Source organism: Aythya fuligula, chromosome 8 (assembly GCF_009819795.1).
Source record: "Aythya fuligula isolate bAytFul2 chromosome 8, bAytFul2.pri, whole genome shotgun sequence".
NCBI classification, from domain to species: domain Eukaryota; kingdom Metazoa; phylum Chordata; class Aves; order Anseriformes; family Anatidae; genus Aythya; species Aythya fuligula.
The window spans coordinates 25,219,920-25,244,699 of NC_045566.1; the positions used below are offsets into that span (position 1 = coordinate 25,219,920).

The following is a 24,780-nucleotide window of genomic DNA, read 5'->3' on the forward strand; positions in this document are numbered from 1 at the left end:
ATAGCACAGTGCTGGTTAGGTTACTTTGTTTCCAAAATTAATAAAATGATCAATAAAATATCAAAGTGTCCTGTATTTTATGCCTTTCCTGCAGGTGTTAAAGGACACAAGAATATTAACAGGTTGTTTTCAAAGGCCACTAATGAAATGTTCTGAAAAAAAAAAAAGAAATTGTTGGATATGTAATGTGTCTGTTCCATGTTGAGGCATTTCTCATCATATCTGACACATATCTAAAGAAAACAAACAAATTGTCAGTTTGCTAACCATGTAAGCATTTAAAATTTTTCTTCTTACTCAAAAATCATGAATTAACAGACGTGATGTGCTCGTGCATAGGCTGCAAAAAACTAGCTGTTCCACAATGCTTTATTGCCTCATTCAAGTAAATTAATTTAAAGAAGTTCTCAAGAAAAAACAAAGGTAAAAACAAAATGTACATCAATATACAAAGAAATTAATTTATAGAAGTTAAAAGTATACTGGCAACATTAGTAGATCTTTTAAGTAATGACTTATGATAATTAGGGATGTCACAAACTAAATTCTTCTTAACAATATGGTCATCACCCTGAACAGTCACCTCGGTGGTGGTAATGAAAAGTGATGCTTAACTCCTTGCCTATTTTTACCAACATTAAACAAATGATCAAATGATAAATTAAAGATTATAAATTCTAGTATTTAATCTTCAATTTAAAATCACTTTTATGTGAACATTGGCTTAGGCTTTATTATTTCTGTAGAATGTGACATCCATAATCATGCCTGGTCATTGGAAATATACATTTGCCTCATTAGAATATATTCTTTGTGTTTTTATCATACAAGCATATTTTCAATGCTACATGTAATTTTACACATTTCTGAAAAATACCATTTCAAAGATTTGCTTGAAAAGCAGACGTGCACATTTATAACTACTAAATTACTTTGAAACAAGGAGAAATATTGCACAAAATTCACTGAAGATTTGAAAGTCAACACATTCCCCTCCTAAAACAAGTAGCTCCCTTATTTTTAACAGAAACAGGATGTCAATTCACAAAGAACCATAAAAAACTTGAACTCAACTTAGTTTTCAAATGCTAATACTGTTACTGGATTCTAAATACAAATGTTGTTAGTATTGACCTAAGGAATAGTACAAATAAATTTGAGTACCCTTTACTACAGTAAACCTTGAAATAACTTGCAACTGTGTTACCTTCTTCATACTCCAACCCAGGAAAAACGCTGACAGCCCTACACTGGCAGTGGGTGACCCTCAGACTAAGCTGGCTGTGGCCTCCTCAGACATCTCTACTTAGAAGTTCAGTAGCCTCCAGGAAAGTTGTATCAAGTACTTTCATCTGGTCACCAGCTGAAACCATGCAACAGACAACACAAAGGTAATCAAGGCAGGTTTAACTTGTACAAAACCATACCATCCCTTTTGTGTTCCTTTATTCTCATCTGGCCCAAAGACCGTGACATGTCCCACCCCCCTGTGTGGGGACAAGGACATGTTCTAGACCAGATGTGGCCCATGCCCTTGGGCTGAGAACGAGGACACATTCTGTTCAGCCCAGATTCTGTTAGCAGGTAAACAACGCTTGGCAAAGACAAAACATCTAATAGCAGCAAAGAAGAGGTTACTGAAGACAAGTCACATTTCCATCCACATGGCTTTTGCTGGTGAATTTCTACATTCACACTCCAAAGGTTCACTGTGGGAACAGTCTGCCTTTACCAACCCAAGCTTTGCAATAAAGAAGCTGCTTGCCTTGGACACAATTTTTAGTAGCCACATTTGCTTAGGCTGAAATTCCAGTCTGTTGGGAGCAAACCAGCTGGAGCCTCACAGCACCTGGACTGAGGCCTGGCACCAAGAGACAAGGTACCAACTCCCTTGGAAATGAAGGCCACCCTTGACCTCTCCCTGTAGTGCCAGGGAGGTCAGCATTACGAGGCTCCTTTCTGCTGGACAGGGTATTACAGGCAGTATTTCATAGGGGATGCATTTAAAAGGGCCTCATGCTGGCACTTTGTTTATTGCATGAAATGTTTCTTCAGATTACATGCATAGAGAAAAGATTTGAGATGCCCCTAGCAATTTGATCAGACAGCTGCACCAAAGAAAGATTGTTCAGTAGGACTGAATATAACCGATTGTAGGTGGAAAAACAGAAGCTGTTCGAAAAACCTGGCTTACCTTTTCTTTTGCCTAAGACTTTACATAGTTTACAAGAACACGAGTTATAACAAGCTCATTCTAAAACTCGAAAAGACATCTACAAAACATTTCTCTAACAGATTGGGTGGGATTTTGAAAAGCACCCAGCACGTGTCTAAAACTCCCACTGAAGTCTGCATTATAGTGCCTGAGAGGGGACTTCAGCTAGTGCCGGGTATTTCTGACGATCCCACCCCTCACCAAACAGCAGCAGTATCTCTGAAATGCTAAATGACAATGAAGGTTTCAGTCAAAATGGTACATGAGAACTTCTACAACTACATTTTTCCCTCAGAACAAGTCTATTTTTAGGAGTTAGGTGACCCCGCAAATATGCAGGATGGAAGAGCAAACCAGTGCCTTCAATACAAATACTGCCCTCTGCATGCATAGAGGGTAGGGATCACCTTTGTGTCCCAGGTCCTTCCTTCTTTTGTTCTTCCCTGAATATATGTGCCATTTTTCACAATGGTGCAACTCTATACGGATGGATGGGAAGGCTTTGACTGGGACAACATATCCATTCCAGGCATCCCATAGGAGATTAATCACACAGACAATAGTCCTTTTACCTATATGGTTGGGTTGGAATCACTACAACCAAGCTAGAATGTTAAACAATGTCCTAAAACCTGGATTTCCTCAAAGTTATCATCCTTCTTGGGGACTCTTGGGTTCTGCTTCACTGCCTCATTGGAACAATCCAGGAATCTTTCTACTGCCCCTAATTTCTTCCTCCAAACCAAATAAGAACTACAGCTCATTTCAGGCAGACATATGTGAAATGAACTTGATGATACTAAATTCAAGTCCTAGTTTGTCTATGTCAGAAATCTGTTTCTAAATGTAAGTAAGAGATTCCAAAGCTTAATCGAATAACCTGGTATCTCTCCCTTGAACAGGAGGAACGGGAATATTTTTGAGATCTTGATGCAATAGAAAAGAAGAGATGCCTCTGAAGACCACCACAGGAGCCCTGACTGAGCAGGAATCAGTTCTCACCAACAGCTGGTGACAAATGCTGATGATTTTCAAAGACATTAGAAGAATTTCCACAAATAAGAGAGATACAAGTATCAAACTTGGAAAAAGTACTGGACCTGGACAATTTATCTTAATATAGAACCCGACGTAGTAATAAAAATACTGCATATGTAGCCAATAGACAGTTGGACAGAGGAGAACAGTGTTGAACCAGAAATACCATTTTGGACTTTTATCTATTTGGTAACTGGTACTGATGTTTAAGTAAGGCACAAATATTAGCCTTTTTAAAGGATCACTGATAGTAAGTGGAAAAGACTGTAAAATTACATGCTTAAAAGGTACCTACATTTAAATTCAACAGAGGAATAAGACCAAGTGATTTTTGAACATATACAAGGCTCAAAACCAAAAAGACATACTATTTAATGACTGTAAACACACTATGGGCTTTATAAATAGTAAGGAAAATGCGGCAGAAGCACAGTAAATAACATTTTAATGGCAACTGAATTAAAGAATAACTGTAAGCTGAATTTTATCTCTCATCTTTAACTCACCTATTTTCTTTTTTTTTTCAGCCTGCATTTTCACTCAAGGAAACAGTGAATTATTACCATGATGCATCAATTTTGAGAGATTTTGGTATCAAACTTTCAATTTCATGTTCCTTATAATAACTATATGAATATTAGCAGCCTCATAAGGCTCCCATATTTTTTGCACAGAGGTGAGAATGGGACCATCTATGTGAAAACAGGAATTCAGTGTCTAACTCTCATGTAAAGGCAGTAGGATTTATTCTATCAGATGGATATTTTTAATACCACTTTCTGGCAGCAATCCTGGACTTATACGTTTGATAGACTTGAAGGGGATGATGGCCATAATTTCTGAAATTGTTCTATTTTCTGGATAAGACATCGATACTGCTTATTATCTTTAATAAATCAAGACAACAACATGATCTTAGAGAGATCTGTGGCGAGAAACAGTGTCAGATGTAGATGAAAAGAAGTGGCAAACTTTGAAATTCCTGTCAGCTTTTGCAAGGACATGAATGAGAACAAAAGAGAAGTGCTACAAGAACACAGACCTTTGTGTCTTCTATCTTCCCTTAGACACACTTCGAAGAATTAAATTTGGTAATATTTAGTATCAGCAAATAGAAGAATGCACTCTACTGGGACATTAATACCATCTCCCGACAAGCATTTGTGAAGTTGCCCTGTCACTGTCTCACAACAGCACCTGAGATATCCAGTTTGACCCACCTGGAAAGGTTACAGCTAAGATATTAAATAATTTTTATGTTATTTTTGATTTTTGATAGTGTAAAATCTTTTGCCAGATAACATTTTTACATTAATAAAAAAGTCCCCTTCCACCTTACATAGCATGTTGATACACATTACAGGAAAACACGGGATAGAGTACAGACCTCAGGACATAAAATCTCTGACTCAGGAATGCTAAGATCCTCCAGCAGTAGATTGCAGACACCCTCAGGAACATTCATGTCCTAATCAGACACAGACCCTTCCCTAAGATTTCCACTGTTACAACTTTAACTTTCTAACACTGATTTAAAAAGTTAATTCTGGAGGCTCACCTTCAATGACAAGTACCGGCCCTTCGCTTGTCTGCAGATACACCAATATTTTGGAATGCAGAGCTGAACCTTTTTGCAGAGCTGTCTTTGCATCTCTTCAGTAAAGCATCAAACATTGCCTAATGATATTGATCCTTTCCCTTAAGTCAGCTGACTTGTAAGAAAGCACCAAAAAAAAAAAAAAAACCCAAACAATCCAAAACAAAAAAACAACAACAGAAAAACCCTCTCAATTTTTGCTAGCTAGGAGGAAAAATCATTCATAAATCTCATCATGGCAATTGATATTAACTTTGCTACAAACAACCAAAAATAAATATACTAAAGCACAATCTGATCCAACTCCTGACTTTGTTAATTTGCTCACTCAGGCTGACACTGAGGGTAAGACTCAACATTCATACCAAAAGGGGAAAGAAAATGAAAAAACAGAATCTAGCATCAGTTTAGAAGAGCATTACATTATTCTCAGGCACAGTTCATTTTATACCCATTTCTTACTTCTACTAACTGCATCACAAAAGATCCTTCTAAGCTGACAACTATAATCTACTGAAACTTACTTCACACCTTTACTACCCTGAGATAGTTTGGAGAAAGGAATGTATGCATGGTAAGGTGGAGATACAGAAAAAGGAAAGGTGTGTGGGAGGAATTAAAAGAAAAAAAGCAGGGGAACAGAAAGAGTTGCTCTACATATGCAAATTGTTCAGGAATGCTGCCAGAAGGAGGACAAATGCTTGTTCTAAATAAATACAATGTACAAGTCCATATATTCTCCTTCACTGCCTTTGGAAAGAGATTTTAGAAGTTCAACTTGGCTAAAATGAGAGTTGGATATATACTGTCTCAAGCTCAATCAGTAATTTCAGTTTTCTAGTGTTACAAATAATTCCCAGTCATTAATCTTTAATAATTTAACTAAATATGACTTCTAAGAAACAGTAATTCATACTACCTTCAAATGGTAGCTTCTAAGAATCAAAAGAAAATAGTTCCGAACAGGCACAAATAATTTTTCAAATACTATTAGACTGTAGAAAATAAAAATAAAAAATAGAAATCTATAAATTCCACTTACACGTTCCTTTCTGAAAATTTTTAGATGAAATAGTCTACCTAGAGAAACTGGATAACATGTCTTTAAAGTGTCTTAGTTGTAAACAGAAGTTCATAAACTTCACATTATAATTCAGCACTTCATGTACTTTACAGAAGAGAGAAAAGCATGCACTACCTTTTTGAAGTCTGGAAGACAGGGCCACAGTTTTAGTTTGCAGTAAGTTCCAAGTTATATTCACAAGCAATTCCTTAATCTAAAAAGACTTCCTCCCCCCAACCCCCTGCCTTTGCTGAAGCAAATTCTTGCCATGGAAAATCATTATTGCTGTTTTGTACATTTGCATTCATCTTCTAAGATAAATCTTTTCTCAAAAGATTAAGGCAATTATTACTTGTTAAAAGTATTAACATTTGTACATTTCAAACAAGTCTAGATTGTTTGGTTCATTTCCTGCTTAATGGGATTAATACAGTACCTTCAAAACCTGGTTACCTATTAGGTGATACCTTTCCTGCTGCTTAGAGGAAGTAAATGCTACGAAGCACCATCCACCTGCTGTATTTTAGCACAGAGACTAACTAGTACCTGATTCAAGAGTGCGTTTATATATTTAGTTCCATTTTGTGGACCTAACTACAGCCAACAAACGAACTGGGTAAACATAGAAGCAAATATTCCAGTAGCAGAAGATGCATATTCAGCTGAAGAGATTTTTTTTTTTTCTGTAATTGAAATCTCTTATTCCTTTTTCATATTTTGGTTAAAATGTTACATGGAGTTATATGGAGTCCTGAGTAGCCTCCCTTCAAACTTCTTCTGGGAGTCAAGTTTATCTTCTAATAGTTTTCTTACGTTTTATTCCCACTGCTATTGCTGGATAAGCTATCCTTCGAAATATTTAAACCATAGTGAAAAGCAGAACTCAGTTTACATAAAGATATCACTTCTTGAAAAAGCCCACCCTCATCTGGAGTTTCATTTCCTTCTTTCCTATCTTTCTCCCAAGGGACCAGAATGGATGGATGTTGAGCAAGACTTGCTGGGAGCTGATCTTCTGAGGTATTGCTTAGTGTTTCATTCTGCTTTGCATACGTATAGGAAGAATAGCCTTCCGTGCAACTTTCTAGAGAATCAAACTGGGCACTTGATTGTACAGGAGATGGGGATGTTATGCAACCACCAGAGGTGTCCATCTTGTCAGTAGTAAAGGTTTTCTCACTACTTTCTTCTTCCAGTCTTGAGAGAGATTCTCTATGTCCAACAGAAGAAGCTTGCTTCCTTGGTGATGGAGGGAGCTGCTTCCCATGGAGAACACTATCATCCTGACCAAGATTCCAGTCTGCTTGATCATTAGCATTGCCGCAGAGCAGGGTAAGGTTGCTCTCACTAGGTGCATTTGACTTGTTCTGAAAGAAAGAATATGTTTATGCTTAATGCTACAAGAAAAAATGGCAGTTTTGAAACACGAATACTGTAATGGATTTTGTGTGTTCCTAAATCGTGCATATACCCTTTGGGTTTCAATGTTACAAATCAAGGTGTTTTTTTGTTTTGTTTTGTTTTTGTGTTTTGTTCTGTTTTGTTTTAACTTCCTTGCCAGAATATTTTGTTTCTTATCCTGGGGATCACCTTTTGCACAAAGGAAAGAGTCTGGCTCCCCTGTCCGTTCAGTCTTTGCACAAGCACTTTTGACAGTGAACAAAGACATACTTTGCTGCTTTGTACCATAATATGAGGAGTTGGACTAAAACTGAAACCAGATGGCATTTCCTCTTTGCTTCAGTAATTAATTATACCAACTTTCAATATTAAATCTTTTAGCCAAACAAACAAAAATGGGCAGTTTATTAATGTGACCCCTATGTGACATTCATAATATCAAAATTTACAAGCTTTTTAAACATTTATGTCAGAATTTGTTGTTCCAGTGACAAATCTTTGACCATAGGATTCCGTTCAGCAACAGTAAATGTTGGACAGCTGATATAAGCCTGAATTCAAAAACACCAACTTCTTTTTACCTAATGTCACAGCAGGTGAGGGTTTTTAAAGTTGTAGGCAAGAGTTCTGACCCATAAAGAAATTCGCTTACACTCTGGGTCCCAAGCAACTCTATCTAAAGTTGCACAGGATCAAGGTACCCTTTTACAAATCTTTAGAGTACTATTCTAGCAGTGTTTCAGGTGCAGTGGATGCCATAAATTAAGACGGAAACGTTACTGTATCACTGTGACTAGTTTAATGATGCAAGGTAAAAATCGAAATACCTTGCAAACTATATCACAGACACTATAACTAGATCAAGGAATACAAGACTGAACAGCTAAATATAGTATTAAACTATCTGATTCAGTATATTATTACTTTATTCACAACTCTGTATGTGGTTAATGCTGTAAGGGAAAAATACTGTGCCCCAGATGACTTGTGTGACACGAGTGTTATCGATCCCTTGGCTAGTGAAAATATATCATGAAGTTGCCAGCATGGGCGTGCTATTTTGTAGCAGCAGAATTACAAACTCGCAATTCTAAAGACTATTCCGTAGTATCTATCCTCATGCTGTCGATTCCACAATTGCAGGATTCCACTGTAAAGGGAATGGGACTATTTTTCGAATGAAAGCTGGACACTAACCGTAGCCTTGTAACCAATGTCATCCAGTGACCTAAAGAAATCCAGGCTCTTTGCTCCTGAGAGTTTTCCTTGATCTGAACTGTGTGTGCTCAGCGTGTCCAGAATCTCTCCAAGCAAATCCATTTCTCCTTGATGCTGTGCAGTTACTCCAGTTTCACCAGAATCATCACTATCATAAAAATAAGCAGAAGCCTCCTCGCTGTCTTCTGATGATAACCTGAAGGCAAAAACTTGCATCAGATGGGAACATAAAAGCCATTTCATTACAGATACTTCTGAAAGTAAGTAGCAGAATACATTTGAAGGCTTAAAAATGAACCCCACTTTTCTTCTTGCTCAACAATTTTACCTAAAGGTATATGTACAGTACCTATGCAGATGTAATAGCTATTAGCTAATATTCCTGCTTCTTTGCTCTACCCCAACCAGTACAACTATTATTTCAAGTCACCCTTAATATGACTTCCCATATCTTCCCTCCAAATTTTAGTCATTCCAAACTTGGCTCCTCTTTTCCCTTGTCTACACCCTCTATCTAGGCCAGTATTTATAGAACTTTCCAGCAGACCTAGCCATATATTTTTTTTCTCATACCGCAACTCTTCCTCTGCCACATGAGCAGATTTACCCGAGTACTGCCTATCTACAAAGAAAATAGGCGCTTTTGTCTCGTATCATTTTCTCTTTCACTTATAGCAATAATCTTACCTCTGGCCCCCACCCTACAACAGTCTATCTGTATCTGATCAGAATACTACTATAAAGTCTGTTTCAATAGCTCACTGTTTTGATCTCATCCTTTGAACTCTTCTGTAGCTCCCATTTTCCTCCTGCATCAGGCTGCTTGACTTTGCTTTCAATGGCCTTCATGCTTTGTAGCCATATATTCATTATCAAATATCATCTACTGAATTCAGAGAATGCCTCAACAAAAAGTTAAGTCTCAATTTCAGATTTCCTTTTAATCCACACATAGTAAGACCTTCACATAAAATTCACAAGGCAATCATTCTTTTTCAGACCCTTGAGAAAACTTTCCATTGTGATGACCACAACAGCGGACTAAAGACCAGATTAGCTGAGGTCGCTGCCCACCATGTTGATGAATATTATTTAATTGTTTCTTTGTGTATGGAGCTTATCATTTTATCTCGAGTCTGTGAAGACTGAGGATTACATCAAACTCTCCTAGCCACTAATAGTAATTAAAACACATAATAGCCTGCCCCACTTTTAAACGAGGATCTAATCCTACACTACTTGACATCTTACAGATTCAGAATCAAGCTAGCAGCCTGGACAGGAGAAAGATTTGTCACTTGAACTCAAGTTTGCTAAATAATGCTAGTTATTTTTCCTTTCTCCCATACATATACATATATCCTAAAAGACTTCTTACTTGCTTGTTCTCTCCATTTCATCATCATCATCTTCATCCAAGGCAAAATCCTGGTTACTGAGACGCTGGTTGAAACGTGTCTGGAGGACAGAAAACTCACGTTATTCTTTGGTTTTGTTTTGTTTTTAAGAAAGCCAACCAACAAACAAAAAAGAACAACAACAACAACAAACTACTTCTACATTAATTATTTGGAACCTAGCTGCTACTATACTCATTAAGACTTTCTGAACACCTGATGAGGAAAGCCACATATCGATCAAGTCTTCTAAAGGTTGTTAGAAAAGGACATGAAATGCTCAAGCATCACCAATTAGGGCTAGAAAACCATTTTTCCTCATGGCCTATAGAGTGCATTATTATTTATGCAAAGCCTTGGTTAGCAGAAGGCTGGCTATATGAGCAGCGCTCAAGTCTACTGCCTCCCCTTTCCTGCAATGACAAAACACTATGTTTTACTATTTTCTGATAGAAATATTTGCAAAGTTCTGAGGTTAATGTGGTCTACTGAGCACAGTATGGATTTTTGAAGTAGTAAATACAAAAGAAGCCTAAAGCCTCTTTACATAGCTGCATTTATAGTAGGCTGTTAAACAGAAGGGCAGAGTAAATAGTATGCCAGCTTGAAAACTGTGCACTAAGAATGCCTTTGTGCAGGATAATTTACTGTAAATTACAGTTAACTCAACGTTAGCATACATTCAGAGCTTCCCAAGGGAGCTCGCACAGAGACTCTTTTTCAAGTATAGTAAAAGTCTTCAGCCTGGTTTTGTTTGCTAAATAACAATTTGATCAAACAGGTTAGTGAGTACTCGTGATAGCATGTGAATTTGCAGCACACCAACTGCTCTGCCTCAACCAGAACACTTAAGTCAGGAATTTTAGCCATTAGTGCTTCACAAATGACTGTCTCAAGGTCTGTGCATCTCTTATACTTGTTTTGTATCAACAACACCCCACCCCAAAACAAAATAAAAATAAAATAATTACAAAACAACAACAAAAAAAAACTGTAGATGCAATTAATCACATAAGAGATTTCAAGCGTTGGAAAACTGGCTGTAATTTAAAGACATGTGCATAGAATTTGTGCAAAGGGAAAACAGCATTAGCTAAGAAAATCATATGCAAATATAAAGTGTTACTGCCCACATCTCATCATGCAGTTCACCAAATGCTTAAGTCTACAACAAGCCCCTGATGAGGCAGAAATACGACCTTAACTTCAGACTACAAGAAGCTTCGAAATCTTGTACTGTGAGGATTTCAATATGCCACATGTTACAGGTGTTGTCAGTGTTCTACGTGTACCAGGACACACACTGTCATTTTTTTCCCCATTAATATCAGGAATGTCCCGATATGCATTCTTTATAGGTTGGCACGTTACTCTCATTCAACAAGACATCTTTTACTTAAAGCACCAAGTTTTGATAACACTTTCTATATCTCTTGTAGACAAAGATGAAACATGGTTCTTAATGTGTTAAACCAAATAAAAACTGATAAAAATAAAAAACAAAACAGAAAGCAAGAGAATTATTACAGCATTAAAAAATAGGGGAAAAAAAAGTAAGCTTTACACTGAGCAGAAGTTATAGGATAAAACACAGAGAAACAAGTATGCTATTGATACTTCTCACGTATTTTAGAGAGAAATATGTTTTAGAACATACTTTCTGCATGGGCTGATCTTAGTGGAATAGACATATAGTACCCCAATGGAACTGGAGTACTTTGGACCAATTTATGATGCACTATTCATTGAATATAGAACTAGGAAGGTTTAGGAAATATTACAGACAAATGAAATAAAACAACTTTGAATAAATATGTCATTGGAAGATATGACTTACTTGACATGTAACAAAATAATATTTTGTAATTTGTTAGTACCAAACAAGAATAACTTTTAACCTTTGAACAGAAATGGTTTGACTATGATTACTTTATTGCAAAGAATCAACTTATGTAATAAACATTTAGAAACATTTAATGGAATCAAACACCAAAAACGCAGAACTTAAATCCCAGGTGCAAGTAACAGTAGAAATTATAAAACCATAACATTATGAAAAGAACAAACGACATTAAAAAGACTGACCTCAATCACACTAACCCAATTATTAGGAGACTCTTAGTGAATATAATACAGCTATATTAAGTACAACATAAACTGGCAAGAAGAAAAATTATTAGAAGATGGCTCACTGGCCATTTTGGTGGCTACACCTCTCACGCCAGGGTAGTTATCTGGTGATCAGACCACACCAAGATAAGTAAAAGCATTTTAGCTATTCCTTTCATTAGCTGTAGTCAAGTTAAATTTCCTTTGCAAACTCAAGCTCTTTCCCAGTTTTGTGAGTTCTCTGAGCGATTCCCATCATTCTTGTAATCAATCACACCACTGCGTGTAACTAAAGGGAAGGTTAACCGTTTTGCCTTAATTGATGTTATTAATCGGTTATCTTAGTGATTACTGCCACCAGGGCAGTATTTAAATTTTAGTATTTGTCTTCACTAGGCAATTAAAATACTTTATTTCTGTAAGACTGGTAATTCACTACCTCCTCTGGAAAATTCTCACTGACGCGACATTCATTTATATTAAAGCTCTAATCCTGACTGACTCTTGGAGGGCAAAACTCTGTCTCACTTTCTTGGAATATGCATCTGAATTAGATGCTGCCATCACTTTTACTTCTATTAATGTAAAGACAAGATTTTGCAGGACAGAAGGTTCTTTAAAAATATGGAGAAATTTCAGAAAACAAAAACAAAAGAGATGCTTGTTTATCCGGAGATGGGTTAACACTGCCGATGGAATAAATTCTCACAAGGTAACTCCATGATTTTTTAACATAATAAATAATGTTTCAAAGAGCATAGACAGAAAATTGGGTTTGTGAGAAACAGAAACTGAATAAAATTAAAGTCAGTAAACACCACAGGAATAACAGTTACCATATTTGGCCCCTTGGAGCACCTACAGACAGTACTATGCAAGCATGTTGTGAAAGCAAGAATAACATCATACAAAGGAGCATAACTTAGCATATGTCATAAAAAAAAATCACAGAACTTCTAGTTGCTGATGGTCAGTCTTCTCTTTGAGAAACTATTTTTGCTACCAATTTAAATGTTCAGGGGTGCAAAATTACGCAAGACAAATTTCAAGAACTAAATCAAATAAAATGGTATTTTACACCAAAAGGGGGAGGGAGAAAGGAAAATATCTGGCTGTAAATAACAACATTCTCCAGAGTTTACAGCTCTGCAAGTTAGCCACTGAGACAACAAGCAACACATGTTTTTGAATAGGTGACTTTCCTCTAGGAGCTGTAATAAAAATGACTGCAAGGGAGGGGTATGTCCAGACTACTTTGCAAAGAAAGAAAAACAAAGAAAGAAACTCTTAATAAATTGCAAAAGGAGAACCATAAATCTTTTTCAGTGCTCCACCAAGCAAAGTGACATAGTACATGCACCTGCAAAAGCTGTCAAAGTCATTTAAGAAGTCCTTCCATTACTGACGTATCCTGCTGTTTGCAGTTATTTAAGCTTTTAATTTCTGTCTTTTCTGCATTTTGAAGTGTGTAACCTTCTTTTATACCATTTTATGAAAAAAGGACAGACTTCTGCTTCCTTCCTGATCAATGTTCTAATAACAACCAGACCATTTATTACCGCAAGAAATGATATTGTAATACTCCTTTCTTGTTGCACCAGAACTTTATAAAGTCTTAATAGACTGCTGTCATGTTTTTTTTTCTATAAGCTAAAACAACAAATTTCTTAAAAACTACTGAACTGTTTTTCTTCTTTCAACTAGTCTGGCTTACATAATATAGGCAATCCAAAATCAGGCATTTCATATTTTTCTTATCTTCAGGCACACTGCACCACAAGAACCCATCTCTCATCTTGCTCAGAATATTGAAGGGTTCCACATACTTATCACACAATGAGCTTATGCTCAGCACACGCCACTGTTGAACCACTCTTTTATGCTGTTGTGTAAAACACAGCAGATGAACAACCACAGTCAGAGCAAGGATGTGTTCAGACATCCCAGCTCCCCAGAGTGTGAGGGTTCTTGGTACTGTTTTGCTTTGGAAGTGGCACTCATATGTTCTGGGGGAATTGTACGGCTGCAGCTGATAAGCTCGTGACTTACTGCATTGTTACTGCAATCTTCTGTTTTCCACTGGTTGCAAGCAAACTGCCTTGAATCCTGAATGTTATTTCAATAATAAAGGTGATGCATTTGACTGAGGAGTCATGCCTGTCCTCTTTGGTTTCTGCCTGACTTCAAAATCTTTCTGCAACTGGTCTGTTAAAATTGTGGCAAATTCTCATCACTGAAACCAAGAAAAAAAAAAAGGTGCTGACACTATAAATACGGGTAGAATGAAACAAAGTGAGAGTAAGTCCTGAAACTGCTCTATTCTGCTCATTGGTAGCCTCACAAAATGTACTTCTTTGGCATAAAAATGCAGACAAAACACATGAATACTAAAGGATTTAAATGTAAGATGGTTACACTCTTGATTGGGCATGAAAGTCAATCTTTGAAATGTCAGCTTTTTATTTAACACCAGACCTTTCAGAAGCATAACTTCCTGGAATGAGTGCTTATTGATCAGCAGTAAGGCAGGAAGTTTAATAAGGCTGCTGCCATTAATTGTCCTCAATGTGAGAAACAAATAATCTTTTGATAAATGGCAGCACATATATAATTTCACATTTACTGGCTACTCAATATATCAACACATATAGAGTTTCAAGTAAAGAAAAATATCTACTGTGGTTTAAATATATGAAGTACTGCTTGTTTTTTCTTAACAATTTAAAGATAATTCATTCAGTATGAGAAAAAAAAAAAAAACACACAAATCCACTATTACTTACGTTTTGCTATTTTATTTCATCTATCCTCTGCAACGCAATCACAGACCTAATTACAATTTCACCTCCAGTAGGGAGGCAAAAGATCTCAGATTGTCAAACTTTCTAGTTAACCACAACCCACTGCCTTTCCTTCCAGTTAAGGACTGAAAACTAAAGCCATGGATAATGAGATCACAGGAAAAGCACTTCACCTAACACTCCACAAGAGACAAGACTGGTGGGGGAAAGAGAGGAAGAACAGAGATAAAACAGAAGTACAGTTACCAAACTTTCTCTTCTTCAATGCCTTTCCTTTTTCAAGGATATGGCACAAACAAAACAACTTCTATCCTTGCTAGTACAGAAGCCTTCGCTGCTTTAACAAATTCAGACGCACACGGTGCATTTGAAAGAGCACGGGGCAGCTGGAAATACGCACAACTATATGCCATGAGACAAAAGCATCATTGATTCTGAGATCCTGATAACAAAAATGATGCAGAAAAATAAATCCACGAAGTAGGTCCCCAATGAGAGAAAGAAATCCTTTTCTGTGGCAATAAAGAGCCTACAAGAGCATGAAATCCCCCAAATCTGTTTAAAGACACAGTCAACCAGAAATTTATAGATAAGAGTGTGGGTTACATACTCTTATATACTAAAGTTAGAAGTAAGCTGTGACATAATAGAGACCTTCACTGCTTCTATAAAGTTAAATGAAACATTAATATCAGTGCTGAGGTAGGATTTGTTATAGGACTGATAAATCTGTTGAGGTACCTAGTCACAGAAAGCATACATAATACACAGATGATACTTGAGAATATTCTAATACTGCTTTTGATTTTTATGGATTAATCATGCTTCTGCTCATATTTTTTTTCGGAAATAGTTCCTTTTCCCCAAAACAGCAAATAAAGTTTCATTTTCTCTGAAGAATCACAGAGCAGTTTTTCTCAGGAAGCCTGCACCGTCTCCTACCCCTCTGAAACAGACCGAGGCCCCACTCTGCCTAAAGCTAGGTCTCACTCCCAACTATCCAGCTTAGTCTCATTCTTCTTTGTGGCACAGCAGTTATTCTTAGCAAAAATGGTCATTTTCAGCTGGCACACTGTGGCATCATGCCACGCAGCATCCTTGCTGTGGAGAGTGCAGCATCCAAAGGCTGCCTGGCTTTCCTTTTATTGGCGACAAGCAGAAGCATTAGTCCTTTAAAACATGACACCTGAGATTTCCAGTGTAAGAAGATGAAGATAAGAGAAAAACAAACAGAAAGGAAAAACTAATTGATGTCCATATGCACAAAGGCATGTGAAAGACAGGAAAGGGAGCATGTTTCTGAGGTAACATGCAAGTCCAGAGACCAGGATGTAGCTCGGGAGCACAGAGCGACTTCAGTGATTCAGAAGAGTTGTAAACCCAGCTTACATGGCTGGAATACGCTATCTATTTGATACCATTACTAAGCACGTAAAAAAACAAGATTGCTGGTTAAATCAATATTTCCATTAAAATGTGCATCGTATCCTTGCACCAGCAGAAGCATCACATGGCAAGATCCCTGTTGGAATTGCTGATGACAGATCACGTGTGACTTTCCTGGAAGGAAGAACTATCAAAACACAAACATGGTAAATGAACAATACGAATGACTGAAGGTAAAATGTAGGAAGCAGATATGATCATAAACACAAACATCATATGTCTTCGAACTTCAAAATTTAATCGGCAGACCAAATATCACAAAATTTACAGAAGGTAAAACCTGAGCAGTGCTGAACTCTGTCCATCAAAGCTACGGACGAGCCTATGGAAGGAAGCTCTGTACGAAGCATGACGACAGACTAGTCACTTTTGCAAAGAAAAAGTGATTGTGCCTTAGGAACAGAAAGATTGCCTCTAAATAAATTTCTGTCCAAGGCTTGCAGCCAGAGGAATCGGGCAGTGAAGGAGTCCCTCCACCTGTTTGATGCCACTAGGGGTATTCTGTTCGACAAAGAGGGCCTTGCTCTACAAGGCACCTGGGAACAGGGATGGGACTCGGATATGCATACTCTTCACTCATTTCAGATGCTTTATTGACAAATGAGACCATAAGCATCGAAGAAGGGCAGCACTGGGATTCAATCCAGATGCTAGGTGGGCCGAAATGCCATTTGGTCCTGCCTCTGTATTTCTACTTACTGTGGAAAAAGCATTGCTACTAACTTGGGCATTTCAGTGTCTAAAATTAGGTGGGTTTAATCTGACCTTTCATATTCAGGGACACTGAGATCCCTGCAGGAAAGTCTCTTTCTGTTCCTTCCACTTCTTCCTCTTTTTCCCCCAGGGCAAACTTTATTTTTTAATTGAACTTCTTTATTCTTTTTTTTTTTTTCTTCCTACTCAGTTACAGGATTAGAGAGGGAAAGAAAAGGTTAGGGAATAGACGGTACCAGAGCTGAAGCTTTGGACATAAGGTTGTGCTCTCCAAACTTTGAGGCCAAAAGGCAAAAGCAATATGGAAGGGACACAGGTGGATTGACCCTTTGGTTCCCTGCTTTGCTAGGTGGAGCCAGAACGCTACCCATGATTGCTCTTCAGGAATATGGAAGGAACACAGCCAACTAAGCAGAAGACAGCACCGTCACACGAAGATGTCTATAAATTCTCCTGTTTGTGAAGCAGCCTTTTTCTGCCAGACCTTCTTGCTTGTAGAAGAAAGGCCCTCAGAAAGGCTTCCCTTCTGTTAGTTAAAGAACTAAAATCTAATAACCAGATCTAATGACCAGAAAAAAGCATCTGCAAACTTTTTGATTGTCTAAATATCTCTGTTGGATAGATCATAGGTAGGTAGGCTGGTGATTTTGCCCTGAAAAAAAGCAAGTGTTACATTAAATACCACAAATGGAAACAAAAAAATCCAGACCAATTTTCTGACCATTACCTTAGGTTTCCACATTTCTTTAAAAGAAAAAAAAAAAAAAAAAAAGGAATCAGTAATTAGTGGAGAGATATCTCAGGTGATGCTTATTGCAAAACTTGAAGAAGCACAGGCAAGGTTTATTTCACTTTACAGGTATAAAATGAATGGCAGGATCCTGCCAGAGACTTGCAATACTCCACTTAAACCCATGGTGAGATTGGGGCAGAGAATAGGAAAAAAAAAAAAAAAAAAAAAACATACTATTACACCAAAATACACTTTATAAAGCTCTATTGCTTCTTTTTTGTTTAAATGTGCTCCCTGACTAAATGAAAATCAGTCACTGTCACTGCTCAGAGGCAGTATCTACTATCATCTTGCGAGGGGGAAGCTTTGAGCAACGTGGTAATTATAGCTCTACTTGGCAGGGTGCATTCCTGAAAATAAAATCATGCATGATACATGAAAGCAACTAAATAGTTAGGTTACATTAAATCCTGCTAATCTTCTAGTTTAAAAAATATATATAGTAATAATAATGTGAGGATGTAGTGCTTGATTTCTAAATGGTCTGCTGTCATAAAAAGCAAGGTCTGTACATGGCAGAGGATACATGTGCCACTGAGGAAAGGTGTTAGAGCCACGAGAGGGCACTCTCGTAATCTACAATTTGAATTTTTGCTGCCTAGGTTTTTCATTTTTAATTAAAAGGAAATCTGACTGTTTTGCAGAATGAAGAGATCTTACTTGACACACCAAGACAAAAGATTTTTCTCCAACTTAAGGGAAGCTAAATGATATTTACAGTATTTTCAAATTATATAATATTAGCTGAAGAAACAGAATGTACTGATCAACTGAAGCTTACTTCAAATTTATTTTTCACTTAAACAAAATGTATTTTACATTAAAACTAGCTGTTCCTATTTATGAAATCTGTCAATTTGTAGAATTATAGTCAATGAGAGCTAAAGATACCTCCAGCTATGCAAGCAATATTTTCTATGGACTTTAGGCATAAATATTGTCAAGCACATTGTCTGACTCCAAATATAGATACAGGTCCTTAACCAGAGCTATTATATTTCTGAAATTATTGTGGGTTTGTGTGATTTTTTTTTTCCTTCTTTTTTTTTTTTTCTTACTTTCTTAAAGGGGTTCAGTCTCCTGATATAAAATATGTATATTCAGTACTGCGTTATTACAAGCATTTTCTCTCCTCTTTTATGTTCACAGGGAAAAAAAATATCTTCAGAATAGCTCACTCTCGCTATCTTTTTTCAGGTTAGGAGGCAATCAGCTACTTGAGGCCCTCTGTAGCTAATGATTATGTCACTTATTTTGCTGGCCATTGTAGGGGTATTGATAAATGTGGCACTCCTGAAGGTAAGGTTATTCTGAAAACATCTTCCTCCCTGACACTTGCTCTCTTTGTTGAAGAGAAGCCAAGTACACCTACTGCAAGCAGAATTACTTTCTAGTTAATGACATACTACAATAAAACTGGAAGAGCTATATTTGTGTGAGTTTGTTTGTTTAAGAAAGGTAATTCTGCTCAGGAATACTAAGGAAAAAGTTCAGACAAACTTGTTTTTTATTACTTTATGCGAAAGTGTTTTTCAAACCTTTTTAGAGACTATATTTAAATCTTGCAGAGTCATGGAAAGTAACTCACTTGGCTTCTTCAATATACAAGCATTTAAAGTAGCAGTGACACACAGAGATTCCTGGTAAATCCACACTTGGAATCCAAATGCCCAAGTTTCCACTGCGTCTGCAGACTAGTGCATGCCTAAAGGTACAGGTATTACATACCTTTCCTGAGAGACAAGGGAGCATTGCTAACTTACTCGTTATAAAATGAACTTGTACTTGTTACTTGGCATTCTGCAAATCTGCAAGGATATTTTATTAGCCACTAAATACATTAGTACTATTTACATCCCTAAATGCTCCATTTTTAATAAGCTACCCTATCACCTGATGTAACAGTAAAATTACAAAGATCTTATTCATGAAATCAAACAGATCTTCCTGGCATTCTAACCAGGTTCATAATAGACACATTCTCTTTTCAATTATTTATTTTGAGCAATTTTGTAGAGCTCCTGCTGCATTTAGGTCCTTGTCTACCTCGAAATCATTACCTGGGTGTATGTAACAAAACAGAATTAAAATGGATTATGTAAAAACTGAATGCTCAGTAGTCTAATACACGCACTACCATCTCTCTCTCATCAATAGTTAAAGGAACTCAGCAATATTGTTGGCAAGATACTGCAAAAAGATTTGAAGCAACCTCATGCTTGCATTAATTTTTATTTCAAAAATGTATAGATGGTAATTTCTCATATATCATATCCTCTCTATCTAATTAAACTAGAAGATAAAATATATCAGTCTTGTTATTAGATCTAGACATGAAACAGTTAACAGCAGTGCACATGCCAAGGTTTTAATAAGGCTTAACAATAAAAAGCTTCAATCCTCCACTTTCACTAGATTTTGTTGTTGTGGTTTTCCCTTGCTTAGGGCAATCCATCTGTTAATGTTGACTTGCAATATAGTTAAGCTCACACACGTATAAAAAGCCTAGAATAGCTAACCTAAGCAAGAGTAAGCTCAAAAGAATATTACAGAGATAGAACAATTCATCTTAGGTAAAGATTAATTGTGTGTATGTGAGTGTGCATGCACACAGGCACGAGTGTGCTCATGTTATTTTTACTTTATTTTTTTTTAGGAAAGATTTTCAAAATGCAAATTATAGGAGGGCAAGCTGACCACTACAGTTTGCAATAACACATTGAATTATTTATCCTCCAATTAGATTTTGACAGCTATTTTACATGCTACGATTTGTTTTGATTTACCGTTTTGTTGTTGTTGTTTTGTTTTTTAAAGTCTATTGCCGATCTGGCAAAAAAAAATAATATAATAAAACCACTATGACAGAAGTGATAAAGCTTAGTAAATATTCATTGTTAAAAACCGCTCTGCACTGTGACCAGTGCTGGTATTCTCCCTGGGCCAAACTGGCCTTGTTTTCAATAAAACCAGAGAAGTATCCTTTCCCTTGAGCCCTGTTAGGCTGAGGCTGCAGTTGGAACTGTCATCTTCACACAAAAGCAAAGGGGCTGGGTTTTACAAACGCAAAGCCTAATTGGGAGATCTTCATGGCTGTACCCTTGACATTTATTAAAGCCTCATCAACAAAACAGGAAATAACCGTACTAATTAGCAGACCCACATACAAACTACTATTTATTGGGGTAAAAGCAGATTCACTTTCTATTGTAAAGCAAACATCCCCAGCCCCCCAAATCCCGTTATAAACCAACCTTTAAAATGGTCTTTTAGAGCGAAGGAAACTTTTGTATCATATATAATGTTTCACATGAAATACACTTTACAGTATCTCAGATAACTATTAGTTGGTATTTAATTGTTTCCAAGCACTGGAGAATGAATAGCTCAACATACACATCTAACATGACACAAAATGTAGTAACAAATTCCTTATATTTACAAGTTTTAAAATAATATGAAAGAGAGAGAAAGTGCAGAGGTGCCTCTAGATTGGAACAACAAAATTATTAAAAAGCACTCTCTTCTGTTTGTTGTTTGTTTAGGTTTTGAGGGGATATTCAAATACATTGATGTTGCAATGTAATCAATACCCAGTCCCTATTTTAGATATCTGTCAAAGTGCATGAACTGCCAGGTTAGCACTACTATTCCTACTGACACTCAAGGGTACTGTTTCAGAAATCTGGGGGGAAAGGTTCATCTGCAGCAAGAGACGGTTACAAAAAAAATATTAAATCTTAGAATAGTAGCAAACAATGAGATTCACTTGTTTTATACTACAGTTTCAGAACTAAATCAAACATAGTCTCTCTTATGCACTTGTGAATATCTACGTATATTTTTTATTTGGGTGTAAAGTTTAAAATTAGCACCTAACTATAAAATAAATTGCATTGATTTTATCTTATTCAAACACTTAAAGTGAAAAAAACAAAACAAAACACAAAAAAACATAAGAGAAGCAATGGCAGACTTATTTGGGGGAAATCTTTGCTTTGTTTGCTTTGGGGGAGGAGGAAAACAGTGTAAACGAGAGGGGAAGGCAATGGTGTAAGACCAGAGTTCCAGGGAGAGACCACCCTGCTCCTTCCCCCAGCATGGGCTCAGGTGGCATCTGGGAAGAGAGCTTAGAGGACCTGGGACATGCTGGATGCAGCACGGCTAGACTGTGGGCCATTGGTTGCACTGCTTTGCCTGTAAACAAACCCTATACATGTACATACCTGTACGTGTGTGTATACATACATGCATGTGTAATATGTATAAATGCATACAGAGCTATGGAATTACATGCACTGTTTATGTCTTGTTTTCAAAATGACAGACACAAACAGCAATAATATTGGGATTTAGCACTATACAAACAAGCATACAGAAATTTAATTGTTGTGCCAGAACAAGGCTTCAAGACAAATGCTAAATTGCATGGAGGTAAATCATATTCTTTTGTAACCCTAGACTCCTGTACTTAGCAGCAGGCAGGACTACTACCATACTAGTAAAACACTGCTTTTATTTCCTTAATAAAAGCAGCCTATAGAAATTCACTGACTGTAAGAGTACATTTGTGTTACATGTTTACACAGATACATACAATTGTAGATCGACCACACTAATCTGCCTATTTTGGTGTGGTGTGCTATATATTAAAATAAGTTATCAATTAGAAGTAATATTATAAGAACCCATTCCTGTTATTAACATTACAGTTCTAGAGTCATACACATAGCAAAGGATATCTTCTGTTCTGATACCCAGTGAAGAAAACGTGCTGTACAGAAGTTCCTGAAAGAACAGAGGCACCACAGTTGCCTATGCATAAAAATACACTGAGGGCACATAGCTTAACACTTTATCACTGGCTTTAAAGGGATCATGAAAACATGTACAAACTAAACACTGCCTAAATAATTAAAGCAGAAAATCCTTTTGTTGTTTATAATACTACAAAAAATAATGACTTAACCCTAATGTACAATTTCAACATTATTTAGCAATAATCTGTATCAATTCTACACTACATTTCAAAAATTTTAGGGATAAGACTGAACTAATTCAGAACTAAATTGATTACATGCACAATTCAGTGTTATCATTGTGCTATCTAAAGTTTTAAAAAAAATGCTACTACATCAGCTGGACTGCATTTCTGTATTTTGTATCTGATGAAAATATATGCAGTAAAAATCCATATATAAAAATTCATTACAGGCATTAAAAGTATGTAATAACAATATAGCATAAAATCTATACCCACACATTAAAATTCACACATACACAGGCATTTGTTGAGTAAAACAGTATTACAAAACCTATTTTATAGATATCTTTGAGATAAAACCATCAAAACGAATGCAGAGATATTAAAACACTTTCCAAAGTTGAAACATTACACCTGTTACTGCAATTCAAGACTAGAACGGATTAGAGAACAAAAGGGTAAGAGATTGACGCCGTATTAACTAGATGACTTAGTAAACTAGTAAGTCGTAACTATCTGAAGAAGGCAAATAGCCATGCAACTGCCAAATCAATTTATTATAAATACAATATTGATGAGTCCAACTATAAGAAACTTATTAAAAAAGCTTAACACAGATCTGTGAATAGAGCAGAAGGTATTTTTTTGTGAGAAGCCTTTATCAAAAACAGCATTTAAGTCTAAATTAAATCTCAGATCTATACTGATAAATCTCCTGTTTCCCCCCCACCTCAACAGGGATGAAGAATGAATAGCATTTTTTTTCTACTTTTGAGCAGTATATTATAACAGAAGTATTGCTATAAACATAGCCTTTCAATCACACTATTTAAACACAGACAGTAATCTTAAACAGATTCACTGGTGCATTACAATAGCTGGAAAAAAATTTACTCATAACCATATGAATAAGGACAGAAGTTTCAGGAGCCTTACCTGTGCAAGTCTTCGTTTTTCTGAGTTTCCTCTTTTCTCATTATGCGATGTGTAGACTGAAACACTCTGTACTGCACCAGTGCTGCAAGTTCCATACTCTTCCTCACTCTCCTATGCAACAAAACAGATTTAAATTTCTTTATTTATAATCATTATCTGCAAATGTACCCTTTACATTATGCATGCAGAAAGCATTCAAAATTATCTTGCCACAATCCATTACTGTCATGAAAATACCATCTGTAGTAAGAAAATCAAATTTAGCCTTTCGAGAAGCCAAATTATCAACATTGTCATTTAAAAGATGAATTGTTCGAATGTCTAGGAAGTATTTTTGAAAGCTTGCTTAAAATAGCATAAAAATATTTTTAAAATGCTTCTTTCTTCCTAAAGAAAAATCTCGAGTGGAAACAAAATGTTCAGGAGATGCAGCTACAAAACATGTAAAATGCCTTTTCTGATATTTCTGCAATGTCCCTTTTGCAAAATGAAACTATGTCTTCATTTTTGAATACTTCAATTGTTCACATACCTTACAAAACCAAACCAGACAACTACACCTTCTGAAATACATTGCACTGTAAGATTTCCATCTCAAATTCTCAGCTTGAAGCAAAGGCTTCAATTGTGATATCAAAGTAATCAACTTTATGAAAACATACATGCTGTTAATGTATCTTTGAAGACCTCTGTTGTTTTATGATAAAATATGCAAACAATAAAGAGATTATTCAGTGGATGCATCGAATGACAGATAGTTGCCAGAGGGCTCGTTATGAAAAATGTATCGTTGAACAAAGGGCTAAGCACATTTCAAAAGTCATTAAAAACACAAATCTCATGCGATTTGTAAAGTATAAGCTTCAAACATACATGAAGCAAGGTAAGAAAGTAAAAAATGTACTACATACCTTGTGTTTCAACTTACTCCTCACTTCTTGTATTCCTTGCCTTGCGTGATTTTTTGCCTAGAAAATTAAAAGACTTAGGTAGCTCTGTAAGACACTGGCTGTAGTCATGGAACATGCCTTAAGATACCATACTTATTTTACTTATTTTTTCTTTACT

At 36.4% G+C, this 24,780-nt stretch overlaps 1 protein-coding gene across 2 annotated transcripts in view; it reads right to left on the reverse strand.

Moving 5' to 3' along the window:
• Positions 1–5,838: 5,838 nt before the first annotated feature.
• The window catches only part of DENND1B (DENN domain containing 1B), a 151,797-nt gene continuing 132,855 nt past the window's right edge, over positions 5,839–24,780 (reverse strand). For both annotated transcript variants that reach the window (XM_032192540.1, XM_032192541.1), the window contains 5 exons: positions 24,624–24,680; positions 23,713–23,823; positions 9,911–9,990; positions 8,512–8,728; positions 5,839–7,280 (listed from right to left, as the gene is read on the reverse strand). In XM_032192540.1, the coding sequence (XP_032048431.1) occupies positions 6,723–7,280; positions 8,512–8,728; positions 9,911–9,990; positions 23,713–23,823; positions 24,624–24,680 (1,023 nt within the window). In that variant the 3' untranslated portion in view covers positions 5,839–6,722. The remainder of the gene's footprint in view (positions 7,281–8,511; positions 8,729–9,910; positions 9,991–23,712; positions 23,824–24,623; positions 24,681–24,780) is intronic.